Raw genomic sequence first — 16,290 nt, 5'->3', positions numbered from 1 at the left:
TAGGGAAAACCACTAGACCATTCAGGTATGACTTAAATCAAATCCCTTATGATTATACAGTGGAAGTGAGAAATAGGTTTAGGGGACTAGATCTGATAGAGTGCCTGATGAACTATGGACAGAGGTTCATGACATTGTACAGGAGACAGGGATCAAGACCATCCCCATGGAAAAGAAATGCAAAAAAGCAGAATAGCTGTCTGGGGAGGCCTTACAAATAGCTGTGAAAAGAAGAGAAGCGAAAAGCAAAGGAGAAAAGGAAAGATATTCCCATTTGAATCCAGAGTTCCAAAGAATAGCCAGAAGAGATAAGAAAGCCTTCCTCAGTGATCAATGAAAAGAAATAGAGGAAAACAACAGAATGGGAAAGACTAGAGATCTCTTCAAGAAAATCAGAGATACCAAGGGAACACTTCATACAAAGATGGGCTCAATAAAGGACAGAAATGGTATGGACCTAACAGAAGCAGAAGATATTAAGAAGAGATGGCAAGAATAAACAGAATAACTGAACAAAAAAGATCTTCATGACCCAGATAATCACAATGGTGTGATCACTCACCTAGAGCCAGACATCCTGGAATGTGAAGTCAAGTGAGCCTTAGAAAGCATCACTATGAACAAAGCTAGTGGAGGTGATGGAATTCCAGTTGAGCTATTTCAAATCCTGAAAGATGATGCTATGAAAGTGCTGCACTCAATATGCCAGCAAATTTGGAAAACTCAGCAGTGGCCACAGGACTGGAAAAAGTCAGTTTTCATTCCAATCCCAAAGAAAGGCAATGCCAAAGAATGCTCAAACTACTGCACAATTGCACTCATCTCACACGCTAGTAAAGTAATGCTCAAAATTTTCCAAGCCAGGCTTCAGCAATACATGAACTGTGAACTTCCAGATGTTCAAGTTTTAGGAAAGGCAGAGGAACCAGAGATCAAATTGCCAACATCTGCTGGATCATCAAAAAAGCAAGAAAGTTCCAGAAAAACATTTATTTCTGCTTTATTGACTATGCCAAAGCCTTTGACTGTGTGGATTACAATAAACTGTGGAAAATTCTGAAAGAGATGGGAATGCCAGACTGCCTGACCTGCCTCTTGAGAGACCTATATGCAGGTCAGGAAGCAACAGTTAGAACTGGACATGGAACAACAGACTGGTTCCAAATAGGAAAAGGAGTACATCAAGGCTGTATATTGTCACCCTGCTTATTTAACTTATATGCAGAGTACATCATGAGAAACGCTGGACTGGAAGAAGCACAAGCTGGAATCAAGATTGCCGGGAGAAATATCAATAACCTCAGATATGCAGATGACACCACCCTTATGGCAGAAAGGGAAGAGGAACTAAAAAGCCTCTTGATGAAAGTGAAAAAGGAGAGTGAAAAAGTTGGCTTAAAGCTCAACATTCAGAAAATGAAGATCATGGCATCTGGTCCCATCACTTCATGGGAAATAGATGGGGAAACAGTGGATATAATGTCAAACTTTATTTTGGGGGGCTCCAAAATCACTGCAGATGGTGATTGCAGCCATGAAATTAAAAGACACTTACTCCTTGGAAGGAAAGTTATGACCAACCTAGATAGCATATTGAAAAGCAGAGATATTACTTTGCCAACAAAGGTCCGTCTAGTCAAGGCTATGGTTTTTCCAGTGGTCATGTATGGATGTGAGAGTTGGACTGTGAAGAAAGCTGAGTGCTGTAGAATTGATGCTTTTGAACTGTGGTGCTGGAGAAGACTCTTGAGAGTCCCTTGGACTGCAAGGAGATCCAACCAGTCCATCCTAAAGGAGACCAGTCCTGGGTGTTCATTGAAAGGACTGATGCTGAGGCTGAAACTCCAATACTTTGGCCACCTCATGCGAAGAGTTGACTCACTGGAAAAGACTCTGATGCTGGGAGGGATTGGGGGCAGGAGGAGAAGGGGACGACAGAGGATGAGATGGCTGGATGGCATCACCGACTCGATGGACATGAGTTTGGGTAAACTCTGGGGGTTGGTGATGGACAGGGAGGCCTGGTGTGCTGCAATTCATGAGGTTGCAAAGAGTTGGACACGACTGAGCGACTGAACTGAACTGAACTATGTCTCAGGTGCCAGGAGTTAGAGATACAGTAGTTTTGGAGACAGACATGTCTGTGCCCTCATGGGACTTACATTCTAAAAGAGTTTAAAGTTCAAGCCCTGACCAGTCCTCCGAATGCAGACAACTCTCTCCTCACCCTCTGGGGTAAGAGGCCCCCAGAGAGCAGCCTGGTTGAGGTGAGATTGAGACTCATGCTTAATGAATGATGGTTTTAATAATAATTTTTGATAAGGAAAATAGCAAGTGTTGACCATAGGGTGGAGAAACTGGAACTCTTGTACATTGCTGGTGGGAATGTAAAGTAGTGGAATATAATTTGGTGATTCTTCAAAAGTTAAACATGGAGTTACTATATGACCCAGAAATTCTACTCCTAAGTATATACCCAAGGGAACTGAAAACAGGTGCTCAAATACATGTACATGCATGCCCATAGCATTGCCATTCACAGTAGTCAAAAGGTGGAAACAACCTAAATTTCCATCTACAGATGAGTGGATAAACAAATCATAGAATATACATACAATGAAATACTATTCAGCCATAAAAGGAATTAAATGTGTTAGTATTTAATGTGGATGAACCTTGAAAGAAGCCAGTCACAAAAGGTCACATATTATGTAATTCCATTTTTATGAAACATCTAGAATACATTAATCCATTGATACAAAATGCAGGTTGGTGGCTGCCAAGGGCTGAGGGGTGGGAGGAAGGGGAATAACTGACCATGGCGTTTCCTTCTGGGATGAAGAAAATGTTTTAGAACTACACAGAGGTGCTGATCACACAACCTGTGAACGTACTGAATGCCCCACTGCATTGTTCACTTAAAAATGGTTCATTTTATAACGTTATATGAATTTCACCTAAAAAAAGTTTTAGAAATTGAAGACTATGGACTTCATAGTGGTTAAAACTTCACTTTCCAATGCAGGGGGTGCAGGTTTGGGAAGCTAAGATCCACATGCCTCGCTGCCAAAAAAACCAAAACACAAAACAGAAGCAATAGTGTAACAAGTTTAATAAAGAATTTTAAAATGGCCCACATCAAAATATTTTTTTAAAAATTGCAAGCTACCTAAAAGTGCTTTGCTAGGATGGTTAAAACAAATTATAGTGTCTCCAAACAGTGGACCATTACTCAGTCATTAAAAATTTGAGGATGTTTTAATGACATGGAAAAATGCTTGCAATGTAACACTGAGCAAATAAGTGGGATAAAAATTGTATATGTAGCATTTTATTAATTATGTTAAATAAAACGTGCACAGAAAAGAAGACAATAAAAATAAACTAAAACATTTGCTACCCAAACATTTTTTTAAAGAATTCATGCTTCTGGGAATTTCCTGGCTATCCGTTGATTAGGGCTCTGCGCTTTCACTGTTGAGGGCCCAGGTTCAATACCTGGCTGGGGGACTAAGATTGCTCAAGCTGTGAGGGGAGGCAAAAAGAAAACCAAAAAAACTGAAAAGCAAAACAAAACAAAAAAAGGTGCCTGCTCCTATTGTTGGAGCATATACTAAATGTCAGGCGCAGTGAATAAGGCGGAGGAGAATCTTTGCCCTCCTGCAGCTGAGAACAGGTGACAGGGGCCCTGGATCTAGAGGGAGCTGGAAGGTCAGCAGAGCCGATTCTTTCTTGTCTCTTCTCTGCCCCAGACCCCCTGGGTGACATTTCCACGCCTCAGTCCTCCTCATACACAAAAGCTGCCCCTTGGGAGAGCCACTCAGCCTCTCGGTGTTTCCCCCTAGAAACACCTGTACGTGAGCCCAAGACCACACGTCCAGGCTGGCCCCAGCAGTGCTGTTTGTTGTCATGAAGCCCAGGATCAACCTGAATGTTCAACATCGGGGGGAATGAGAAGTAGGGCAGGACGGTACCCTCCTGGAATCCTCCACTTAGAATAAAGTAGAGCTCTGTATCTTATTCTGGCTAGATTCTGACAACTTAATGATAACAAGGCAGGGAAAATGAAACTGCCGCAGAATCTCACAGTTAGACAGCATTTATGTAGATCTTTAAAACACGAAAGACAATTTTATGTATTGTTTATGTACCCACATATATATGTAATGCATTTTTAAAGGCACAGACAGGAAGAGCTACAATTCATGATAGAGATTGTCTCTGGAGAGGGAGAGAAACAAAACTAAGATGGATATCGGGTAGGGAGGCTTCAATGTTATCTGTTACTTTTAGTAATTTTATTTTTCAAAAAATCTGAAACAAACGTGACAAAATGCAAACATTTGTTAATTCTGGGTGCTGGGTTCCTGGGATATTTAGTATATTACTCTCTTCACTTTTCTGTATTTAACGCCTCCCCCCCCAAAAAAAGGATAGTGCAGAGAAAGCAATGATGAGAACTGATATCTTTTGAGGCCTTTCTCTGTGCTGGCCAAAGTGGTTCTCAAAGTGTGGCCCTTGAACCAGCAGCAACAGCATCATCTGGGAATAAAAATTCTTTAGGTCCTGTGCCAGATCTATTGAATCACAAACTCTGGGGTCAAGACCCAAAAATCTGTGTTTCAACAAGCTTTCCAGGTGATTCTTATGTACTGTTTAAGTTTGAGAACCACCAGGCTAGACTGTAATAGCTATAGTGAAAGTGAAGTCGCTCAGTCGTGTCCGACCCTCAGCGACCCCATGGACTGCAGCCTTCCAGGCTCCTCTGTCCATGGGATTTTCCAGGCAAGAGTACTGGAGTGGGGTGCCATTGCCTTCTCCGTGTAATAGCTATGACAGTTGTTAATGGATATTAAGCAGTTAGACCTGTTAGGCAATAAGCAGTTAGACCTGTCAGTAACTCAATCTAATCTTCAAAGCAACCCTATGGGGACTTCCCTGGTGGTCCAATGGCTAAGACTCTGAGTTCCCGATGCATGGGGCATGGGTTTGATCCTTGGTCAGGGAACTAGATCCCACATGCTGCAACTAAGACCCAGCGCGGTCAAATAAATAAATAAATACATTTTTAAAAAGATCCTCTGAAGTAGCCATTATTTCAAATATCCCCATTCTACAGTTGTGGAAACGGAGGCACAGAATGGCCACATCCTCTGTCCAAGGTCCAACAGGCAGGTTGGCCACCCAAAACCCCTTACTCAGCCACTGCACTAAAGTGTCACTTGAGTGCATGCTCAGTCGCTTCAGTTGTGTCCGGCTCTGTGCAACCCAGTGGACTATAGCCTGCCAGGCCCCTCTGTCCATGTGATTCTCCAGGCAAAAATACTGGAGGGGGTTGCCATGCCCTCCTCCACCCTCCTCCAGGGATCTTCCTGATCCAGGGAGCAAACCCAGGTCTCACATCTCCAGCACTGGCAGGCGGTTCTTTACCACTAGCGCCACCTGGGAGACCCAAACTCAGTCACATGACCTCCAATATACTCTCTCTCACCACAGTCTGGGAAGACAGACCTAAGAGCCCTCTTTGACAGATGAGGCAATTGGAATTTAAAGAGGGAGAGTGAGTGACTTGTCCAAGGTCTCACAGGAGGAAAATGAGGGGCCAGGCATCCTCCTGTAGTCTGTCCAGGAGGTTTCAGGGTCCGACCTAGACCGCCTGGGGATCAGGGCGCAGCTGGGAGGAGGAGGGAACCCAGCGAGCGAACCGACCCAGCTGCAACCTTGCCTGGGTGTGGCTCGCGCTGTCACGCCTACGGCCAGCTGTCCCCTTCCCCACCATGGCTGCCAAGCCGCCGTGACTGTGACCGTCACCCAGCCCCATCAGGAACCGTAAGGGCTTTTCCCCTCTCGGGCTCCTTGAAGCTCCCCCCACCCCCTTTTTTTTGTCTCTTGAAGAAGAGGAACCTGGATGGCCCAGGGAAGTGGCGGCTCAGGCAGAAAGTCACCCTCCGCGTTCCCAGGTTTGCAGCCGGGCCATTCGGCTGTTCATGCGGACATCCTTCCCCGCGGGTCGGTCCCCGCATCCCGCCGCCTGTCCGCCGCTCCCTCGACGGTCCCTTTCCGCTGCGCCCCAGCCTACGCGGCTCACCACCCTGGGTGCCCTCAGCAGCCCGAAGACCCGACCGTCAGGCCGAGTTAGAGGGCCGGTGTCCCCTGACCCCCGGATCCGAAGCACTCACCTGGGCGCCCGCTCCTCTTCCGGCGGGCAGCCCGGATCCTCGCAGCTCGAGCGCCCCCCCAGCTCGGCAGCCCCCGGAGTCCCGGGGCGCTCGAGAGCTAGGGGAAAATGGATTGACTTTCAAGAGGAGGCTGGGGATGCGCTCCGAGGGGCTTCGGTGCCGTGCGTCTTTAGGGGAGGGAGCCCTCTGGCGCTGGACTGTCCGCGTCCCCTTCCACTCGCCCCTAGGCCTCGGCGGTGCGTCCCCGCCGGAACCAGGGACTCGGTGGCGCCCACAGACCATCTGGGCGCCTTAGCCGCGCCCGGGGCGATGCTAACCCCGCCCCCAAGTGTCCTAAACCCGCCCCGGAGATTCTGACCCCACCCCAGGGACTCCAATCTCTGTCCCCACCTACCAAGATCCTAATCCCGCTGCCTAAGGATTTTTTTAAACACCGCCCATCCAAGGTTTCTAACTCTGCCTCCAAGAATCCTTACCTCGTCCCCGAAGGGCAACCCGCCCCTAAGAATTTTAACCGGTCCTTCCAAGGTCCTAATCCCCAAATAAACTAACACCTCCTCCAATGTATTCTAATCCCGCCTTCCAGTGCCCTAACCCTGTCCCAAACGATTCTAAACCCCACCCTCCCGAGAACCCCAGCACCCCATCTTCTCCTCCTGAGATCTTAATTCTGCCCCAAAGGATTTTGAATCTCACCTAGGAAGGAATTTTAACCTCACCTACCGGAGGTTTCTAATTCTGCCCCCAGGATTTTAATCCAGCAAGTGAAGGATCCTAGTCTCTTTCATAAAAAGATTCTAACCCAGCCCTCAAGATTTGTTACCCTAATCCTAGGGATTCTATTCTAATCTCACTCCTGGGTGATCCCAACCTGTTCACATAGGATTTTAATCCACCTCTCCCCTCAGGATTCTAATCCAGCCCATTCAGAGATTCAACGCCCGCTTTCCAGGTTTCTGATCCCACAAGTCAAAGGATTCTAAACCGGTTTGGGAGGATCCTAAGCCTACCTTCTCGTTCTCCCAGGACTCTCCCCCTCCTCCCCCAAGCATTCCCATCCATTTCCCCACCATTCTAGTCGCCTCCTTCTAGCCCAGTCCCCTCCCGAGCACTGTGTCCCAAGCCTGCCCGGCCCTTCTGTGGTCTGCGGTTTCCATTCCTCAGGCCCTGGCTATTCAAACTCCATGCAAAGTTTTTGCCCGCAGGAACCAGCCTGACTCACTCCTGGCCGGTTTCCCGGTAGCTCAGAGGAGCTTGAAAATTGAGGGGGTAGTAAATAGCGCTGGAGGGTACAGTTTGAGGCCGCAGATGAATGAGAGGTGCCCAGGGCCAGACAAGGGCAGAGCCCATCTCCTCCTGGAAATGGACTGTCACCCTAAATCCTGCTGAACACACCTCCAAAAATGTACAGAAACACTACAGTGTCTCTGTAGCCCCACCCACTCCCACCATATCCCATTCACTGGTTCATTCACTATGCTGGGGCTGAGCTACATAGAACTTTTCAACCTCAGCACCATTGATTGACATTTGTGTGCCTGCTCAGCCGCTCATTCATGTTCGACTCTTTGCGATCCCATAGACTGTAATCCTGCCAGACTCCTCTGTCCGTGGGATTATCCAGGCAAGAATACTGGGGTGGGTTGCCATTTCCTCCTCCAGATCTTCCGCACCCAGGGGTGGAACCGGCAGATGGATTTTTTACCACGGAGCCACCTGGGCAGCCCCACTATTGACATTTAGTTCCTGAAATTCTTTGTTGTCGGGATCTGTTCTGTGCATAGCAGGGGTTTGAACAGAATTCCCCGATGTCATCCACTCGATGCCAGTAGCAGCCCCATTCCTCAGCTGTGATAGCCAAAAATGTTTCCAGACATGATCAAAGGTCCCCTGTGGCGGGGACAGGGGATGGCAGGTGGTGATGGAGGGGGACAGAACCATGAATAAGAAAAAGAATGACCCTGCTCTTATGTGTTTGGTTTATGTGCTTAAATACATGTATGCCTTTTAAAAAGCAGATATTGTTTTAACTGTGTGTTTAATTTTCTTGGATAGCACCTCAATTTTGTACTTTTTTTTTCAGTCCATCACTAGATACTATTTATATCTAGCCATGTTCTGAAGGTCATTGTCTATATTCCCCACAGTCTATTTATCCATTCCGCTAGTCACAGACACCCAGATGGCACACAGCTTCACCCTACCATAAGCAGTGCCACTGTGAACATCAAGACATGAGTCCCCTTATGAACCTATGTGAGCATTTTCTTAAGACTTGGCTTTGCCAAGAATGACAGAAACTTACCAAATGGCTGCTGCTTGGATTCCTCTCCACCATTTCCCCGTATCTTGACTGTACCTTAGGTATCGTCTGCTGGTCTTAATCTGAGTCCCACAGAAGTAGACCCTAGACACAGATTAAAGTGAAAGTTGGTTATTTAGAAGGTGCAGAAAACACGGGTAAAGGAGTGGGTGAATGAGAAGGGAAGAAAGCCACTCAGGAAAGCATTACCAAGCGAGCTCCAACTGGGGGCTCCTGGAGCTCAATCACGCCTGGGGAGTGAACCCAACAGAGTTATCCCACCTGAGACATGAGGCAGTCCGGGCATTTATACACCAGCTCCTGTCAGACATTGGATGAGGGCTGCTCCTGCTGCTATTTAGTCACTACCGAGTGTCTGACTCTTTGCAACCCCATGGCTGCTCCGGGTGGGGCTGGATATTAATTCTCCAACATTTCTGGCCTGCCCCATGCATGCTCTAGTCACCAGAGAGAGTCTCTAAGAAGACAGATGCAGGTTCTGGGGATGTTAGAGTGTCATTGCCAGCATCAGCTACATCTTCTGAGTTTGCCACTCTGATGGCAAAGGACCAATGATAGCAGAAACATTCTCCTTTTAATAGCCAATTTCTCCAATTTCTTTTTTTGCTATTAAAGTAATGCTGCAGTGAAAATCACGTATGTGTTCCCAAAGGCCCTATCAACTTTACTGCAGCATAATTTTATAAATAAAATGTGCCATTTAAAATACTCAGCTTGATGAGTTTTGGCAACTGTAGACATCCATGTAACTACCACACTAATCAAGATATAAAATATTTTTATCACTCCAAGAAGTTCCTTTATACCCTGATACATTCAACTTCCCCACTCATTTCCTCAGGTAACAATTGTTTGGCTTGTTGTCACTATAGATTAACTTTGTCTTTTCTAGAATTTCACATAAATGCAATCATACAATATGTTTCTTTTTGTGAGTAAAATTGGCCTTCATTTTACTCACATATTGCTTTTAAGACTTTCCACGTTGTTTCATATTCTAGTATGTTTTCCTTTTACTGTGCTGAGTAGTATTCCATAGTACAAATGTATCACTATTTGTTCATCCATTTACTTGCTGGTGAATATTTGGGTTGCTTCTGTTACATGAATAAAGCTGCTATGAACATTCATGTACAAGTCTTGGCGTGGATACATTTTCATGTCTCTTGGTTAAATGGTTTGGACTGGAATTGCTGTATCATATAGTAAATACATGTTTAACTAAGCTTCCCACTAGGTGGCTCAGACAGTAAAGAATCCACCTGCAATGCAGGAGACCCGGGTTTGATCCCTGGGTCAGTAACTTTATAATACAAAACTAAAGTGTTTTTCAAAGTAATTATACCACCTTGCATTCCCACCAGTGATGGAAATCACTGTGGTTTCCAGTTTTACCATGTCCTTGTCAATTTTGTATTGTTGTTCTTTGTGATTAAAAAAATATTTCCCCTCTAACTCATATTAGCATGAAAGAACATTGATACAATTACAAATTTTACCCCAAAACACTGCCTTACTAGTATTTGGGATAGCAAACATTTTGTCTACTCAGGCATTCATTCATTCATTGTCATGGGGAATATAGCTGACCACAAGAAATGGTGCTAAATACTGCATCTTTGAAGTCAGACTAGAGTTCAAACCCTGACACTGCCATTTATCAGCTCAGTGATCTTGCACATACTGAGTTACCTCTCGGAGCCCATCTCCTCATCTGTCAAGTGGGAATAGTAATAGTATTTACATCAGTGAATCATTGTGAGAGTCAACTGACATCTTATGTCTAAGGATGGTAAGGATTATAAGAAAAATAAAGCAAAGCAAGCGGCAAGGTAGCAGGGGTGGGGAAGGAGTGATGGTGTGACCCAAGACGGAGTGGCAGGGAAGCCCTCTCTGAAGAGGGAGCATGTATGCAGATACCTGCTGAATTGGGGGAGTGAGTAACAGATGGTCTGGGGAAATGTGTTCCAGGCAGAAGGAATAGTAATGGCTAAGGTCCTGAGGTGCGACTGCACTTGATGTGTTTAAGGAACACAAGGAAGTCAGTGTAGTTGGAATAGAATGGGCACAGAAGAGAATGATGGAGAGGATGTTGGAGAGGGTGTGAGGTCAGACTGTAAGGCCATGAACATCCTGATATTAAACTTTAATTGACACAGGTTGGGAGCAATCAGAGGGTTCTGAGCAGAGGAATAAGCCACAACTGGCTTGTATTTTAATGGGATCTCTCTGGCTGCTTGGAGGAGAATGAATTAGAGGGACCGGGGGAAGCAGGGAATCCAGTCAGCAGGCTGAGGCTATGCTCCAAAGGTGAGATGATGGTGGCACGGGCCAGGGTAGTGGCAATCGACAGTTGTAGATATTTTCTCAATCATTTTCAGATGCCTTAAACTTCATGGATATGCACAAGAAAAGTCATTGCAGCACCACTTTTTACCAGGAAAGAATTGGAAATAAGCTAAATGCCTATCATTTGAGGGCTGGGAAAAAATGATAATACAGTAATGGAGTGCCCAGGAATTGTCAAAGGAATAATGATGTTTAAAAACTACACACTGACAGTGAACAAACTGAAAATAAAGCTAAGAAAACAATTTCACTTACAATATTAATGAAAAGAATAAAATATTTGGGAATCAATTTAACAAAAGAAGTGCAAGATACTTGGAAAACCAAGAAACATTCTGGAAAGAAGCTTAAGAAAACCTAAATAAAGTCATCTCATGGGATGGAAAAGACATCCCTTTGTGGACTAGAAGACTTAATATTAAGATGGTGATACTTCCCCAAATGGTCAACCAAATCCCTATCAAAGCCCCAGGTATCTTTTTAAAAAAATAAAAATAGACAAGTTCACCCTAAAATTTGCATATAAATGCAAGGAACCCAGAACAGCCAAAACAATCTTGAAAAAGTAAACACTGAAGGACTCACTCTTTTTAACTGAAAAATTAACTACAGTAATCAAGATAGTGTGGTTACTGGCATAAAGGTAGAAATATAGATCAATGGAACAGAATTAAGAGTCCAAAAGTAAATCCTCACATTGACTGCCAATTGATTTTCAACAAGGGTACTGAGACAATTCAATGGGAAGAAAGAATAGTCTTTTCAACAAATGGCTTTGGAACAACTGGATATCCCCATGCAAAATAATTAAGTTGAATCCCTACCTCACACCACCCACAAAATTTAGTTCAAAATGTATCATAGACCTAAGTGTATGAGCCAAAACTATAAAACTCTTAGAATTAAATCTTCATGACCTTAGGTTAGGCAAAGCAATCTTAGATGTGGCAAAAGTGATAAAAGAAAAAATAGATAAACTGGACTTCATCAAAAGTAAAAACTTGTATTGCAAATGATACAACCAAGAAGATGAAAAGACAACACACAGAAAGGGAGAAAATATTTGCAAGTCATACATCTGATAAGGTACTGGTAGCCTAAATATTTAAGCAACATAATTCAATAATAAAAAGACAACATACTTGAAAAGTGGGCAGAAGATCTAAATAGGTATTTCTCCAAAGAAGCTATACAAGTAGCTAATAAGCACATAAAAACACTTAGTAACATTAGCCATTCAGTTCAGTTCAGTCACTCAGTCGTGTCCGACTCTTTGCGACCCCATGAATCGCAGTACGCCAGGCCTCCCTGTCCATCACCAGCTCCCAGAGTTCACTCAGACTCACGTCCATTGAGTCGGTGATGCTATCAGCCATCTCATCCTCTGTCGTCCCCTTCTGCTCCTGCCCCCAATCCCTACATTAGCCATTAGGGAACTACAAATTAAACCACAATGAGATGTCATTTTATATCCATTAGAATGGCTAATAAGAATAAACACATAATAGCAACAGTTGATAAGACCACGAAGAAGTTAGAACCTTTACGTATGTATCATGGTGGAAATGTAAAACAGTGCAGCCCCTTTGGAAAGTGGTGTGGCAGATCCTTAAAAAGTTACCATGGAGTTACCATGGAACCCACTTCCAGGTGGTCCCACTTTCAGGGTGTCTACCAAAAAGTACTGAAATGTATGTCTACACCAAAATTTGTAAATGAAATTTTCATAGCAGTATTATTCATAAAAAATAGCCCCAAAGTGGAAACAACTCTGATGTCCATCAGTGGATAAATAAAATGTGCTATATCCATTCAATGGACTATTATTTGACAATAAAATGGTATGAAGTATTGATAATAAAATGGTATGAAGTATTGATATATGCTACCACATGAACTTTGAATATTTGTTAAATGAAAGAAGTTGGTCACAAAATATCATACATTGTATAATTCCATTTATATGAAATATCCAAAATAGGCAAATTTACAGAAACAGAAAGTAGGTTAGTGATTGTCTAGGGCAGGAGTGGAAAGAAACAAGGACTGACTGCTAATGGGTACAGGGCTTTTTGTGGGGGGGTGTAGGTAATGAAAATGTCTTAATGGCTGCACAACTCTGAGAACATATGAAATATTACTAGATTGTACATTTAAATGGATGACTATGTGGATTTTAATTCAATAATACTTTTTTAAAATGAAGAAAGTTCTATGTACTAATAGGGAACAAGTGTGTAAGTGGAGGGGAGTGAGGTGCACAACAGCTTCTATTATGTTTTTCTATGTGTGTAGAACAAGAAAACAAAGATATGGGAATTTACCAGCACATGCCGGGGCTGAGTCAGGAAGGGCACACGTAAGAAACAGCCCCTGTGGTTTCTTCCAGGGAAGGGAACTATGTAACTGGATGAGAAAGGAGAGAGGGAGGCTTATTGGTCCTAGTATACCCTTGGTACTCTTGAATTTTGAACCACCTGAATATATTAATTATTCAAAAAATATTAATTATTCAAAAGTAAAGTCATTTAAAATATCAGAGATTTCATGGACAAGATAGAATTGAGGCTGGGTAGGATTTTTAGGGGATGAAGAGTCCCAAAAGGTTCTGTCTGTGCACTTGACACTGGGGCCAGCAGGGCAGGAATGATGGAAGCAAAGGCACTTGAGACTGGACTGACTGCTTCTCACTAGCTGTGACTTTGGTCAAGTTACGCAACTCCTCTCTGTCCATGCTTCTTCATCTGTGAAGTGGAATGGTAAGAGTGCTGACCTCACCAGGTCACTGAATCATTGCATTTCAAGCTCATTACTGTGCCCTCACTTGCATCATCTCATTTAATCTCTTTGAAACAGGGATGATTATAAGAGGATGGCTCAGAGGGGTAAAGACACTTGTCCAAGGTCACACAGCCAAGAACAAATTCGAACCCAGGTCTTTGAGCCTCCAGTGTGCCTCCAAAAGCTGTGCTTGTAACAACTACACAAACTTAGTAAGTGTGCCCTGGAGACTGAAGAGCAGAGAGAGAGAGACGCTGATGGCAGGACATGACACAGGGCTCAGTCTTAGAGAACAGTGAAGGCTTCACTTTACAGAGGGTCAGAGGGCTGCTCTTTCAGAAACATATTTTCCTATTTCCAGGAATATTTGCATTTTATTTATTTCAGATGCTTTGGGAACTGCTGATTATTCTACATTCAAAGCAGGATAGGGGATGGGGAAGAGAGCCACAATGATTATTTCAGGGCCCAGATATTTCCCCTTTTAGTTGCCAAGTAGCCAGTGTTCATTTCACAGCTACACCCTCCCAGGCAGGAGGTCACTGTTGCCCTCATTTTGCAAGAAAGGCAAATGAAAATCTGAGAAGTTTAGCCCATGAGAACTTCACAACAGCCCCTAGCAGATCCTTGACTTCTCTTAAAAAACTCCTCCAGTCTCCACCTTCTCTAGCTGCCCCCGCCAAGCCCACCTCTGCCCCTGCCCTGGCTTATTTTTCTCCAGGGAACTTGTTGCCACCAGGCACTCTAATACATATCTATGTTAACCTGTTTGTTGTCTATCTCTTCTACATTTTTTGGCATGTTCCATGCAGATACTATTCATGTACACTGTTTTATAGATGGAGAAACTGAATGAATGAAACAAATAGAATGATGAATGACAGTGCCTAGGATCCAAACCCATTCATTGATTAATTCTATTAATATTTATTAAGGGCTTACTATGTGTAGCTTCCAGGCTTATCTTTACATATTTACATACAAATACAGGTAGGTGGCACACTGGTAAAGAATCTGCCTGCCTACACCGAAGCTGCAGGCGATGTGGATTTGATCCCTGGGTGAGAAATATTCCCCGGAGGAGGAAAAGGAAAGGCACTCCAGTATTCTTGCCTGGAGAATTCCATGGACAGAGGAGCCTGGCGGGCTACAGTCCACAGGGTCATAAAGAGTCACCCACCACTGAGTGACTGAGCATGCACACACACATAGGTAAAAAAAATAACCATGTTATATTTTTAAAAAATTAATGTACTCTCTGTACTATTCTACAAGCTTGTTTTACAGCTCTCTCTATGTTAATTCACCTGAGCAAGGCTGGGGCCCATGTCCTTTAATCTCTCCGAAAGCAGCCAGGAGCTGGGAGGACAAAAATTTACAAGATAGTCTTGGCCCTCAAGCAATTCAGTTAGGGAGACAGAAACTTAGACCAATAACTTAGACACAGAAGTGGAAAATTCTGTGGTAGAGAGGCACATGACATTGTAGAACCGAGTAGGAGGGACACTGGCTCTGCCTGGGGTGCATCATGGAGAACTTCCTGGAGAAGGTGATCCTTTGAGGTTTAAAGGATAACAGTGGAAGGTCATGGCAAAGGGTCCTCAAGATAGAAACTACAGCCTTTCAAAGACTGGAGACTGGCCTGTTTGAGGAACCACAAACCTTCTTTTTGTTGGTGTCTGAATGAAACTCCAATACTTTGGCCACCTCATGCGAAGAGTTGACTCATTGGAAAAGACTCTGATGTTGGGAGGGATTGGGGGCAGGAGGAGAAGGGGACGACAGAGGATGAGATGGCTGGATGGCATCACCGACTCGATGGACGTGAGTCTGAGTAAACTCCGGGAGTTGGTGATGGACAGGGAGGCCTGACGTGCTGCGATTCATGGGGTGGCAAAGTGTCGGACACGACTGAGCGACTGAACTGAACTGAAGCCTTAGGCAAGACAAGGCACATCCGGAGGCTGGAGATGGCAGCAGCAGCAGCGGATAAGGAGCTGGGACTTTCTCATGAGGGTGACCAGGGAGATTGCCCTATGCGGGTCTTGGAAGCTCACCTACCCCAGGTACTACCCTAGCGGCAGCCGACCTCCTGCTCAGGGGTGTGGCGGAGCAGAACGGGGACGGGGGTGTTGGGGGTGTCCACGGAGTTGTTTTTCTGCCCCCAGCTGCGTGGCCACCTCCAGCTGATGGATCTCCCCCGGGGAGGAGGGGTAGGGGACAGTTCGGTTTCACAACCCTACTCCCTTCCCCCGGTGTCTCCGGAGGCCAACAAAAGAGGAAGCGCTACGTGGACTTCCTCCTGGGTCCGGGTGCGCGGGAGCCCAGGGGGCTCCTTCGGTAGGGCGGAGGGATGGGCGGAGAGATGGGCGGAGGGATGGGAGGGGAGATGGGCGGGGCAGAGCATGACCTGCCCGCCAACCCGCGCTCAGCCTGGTCTAGCCCCGCCCCCTTCACTCGGTGGCCGAGCTACGGCTGGGTGAGTCCAGGCCTGGACCCCGGGCAGGAGGTTCGCCTCCTGGCAGTCCTAACTCACTATTCCTAAAAAAGACCTCTTTTCTAAGACTCACATCTTGAATGAGAGGGCACATCCTACCCAGAAATTTAAAACTGAGGCGTTGTGTATGAATTAACATGGAGATAGCCCCAATATATGCT

At 44.9% G+C, this 16,290-nt stretch overlaps 1 protein-coding gene across 1 annotated transcript in view; it reads right to left on the bottom strand.

Annotated features, from left to right (window-relative positions):
• HCK (HCK proto-oncogene, Src family tyrosine kinase) overlaps positions 1-6,428 on the bottom strand; it is a 45,357-nt gene extending 38,929 nt beyond the window's left edge. Inside the window, exon 1 of the mRNA NM_001110194.1 lies at positions 6,180-6,428. Coding sequence (NP_001103664.1) covers positions 6,180-6,241 — 62 coding nt within the window. The 5' untranslated portion in view covers positions 6,242-6,428. The remainder of the gene's footprint in view (positions 1-6,179) is intronic.
• Between the last annotated feature and the right edge of the window lie 9,862 nt (positions 6,429-16,290).

This window comes from Bos taurus, chromosome 13, assembly GCF_002263795.3.
Source record: "Bos taurus isolate L1 Dominette 01449 registration number 42190680 breed Hereford chromosome 13, ARS-UCD2.0, whole genome shotgun sequence".
Taxonomy (NCBI): Eukaryota; Metazoa; Chordata; class Mammalia; order Artiodactyla; family Bovidae; genus Bos; species Bos taurus.
This window is presented reverse-complemented; position numbering and strand designations above follow the sequence as displayed.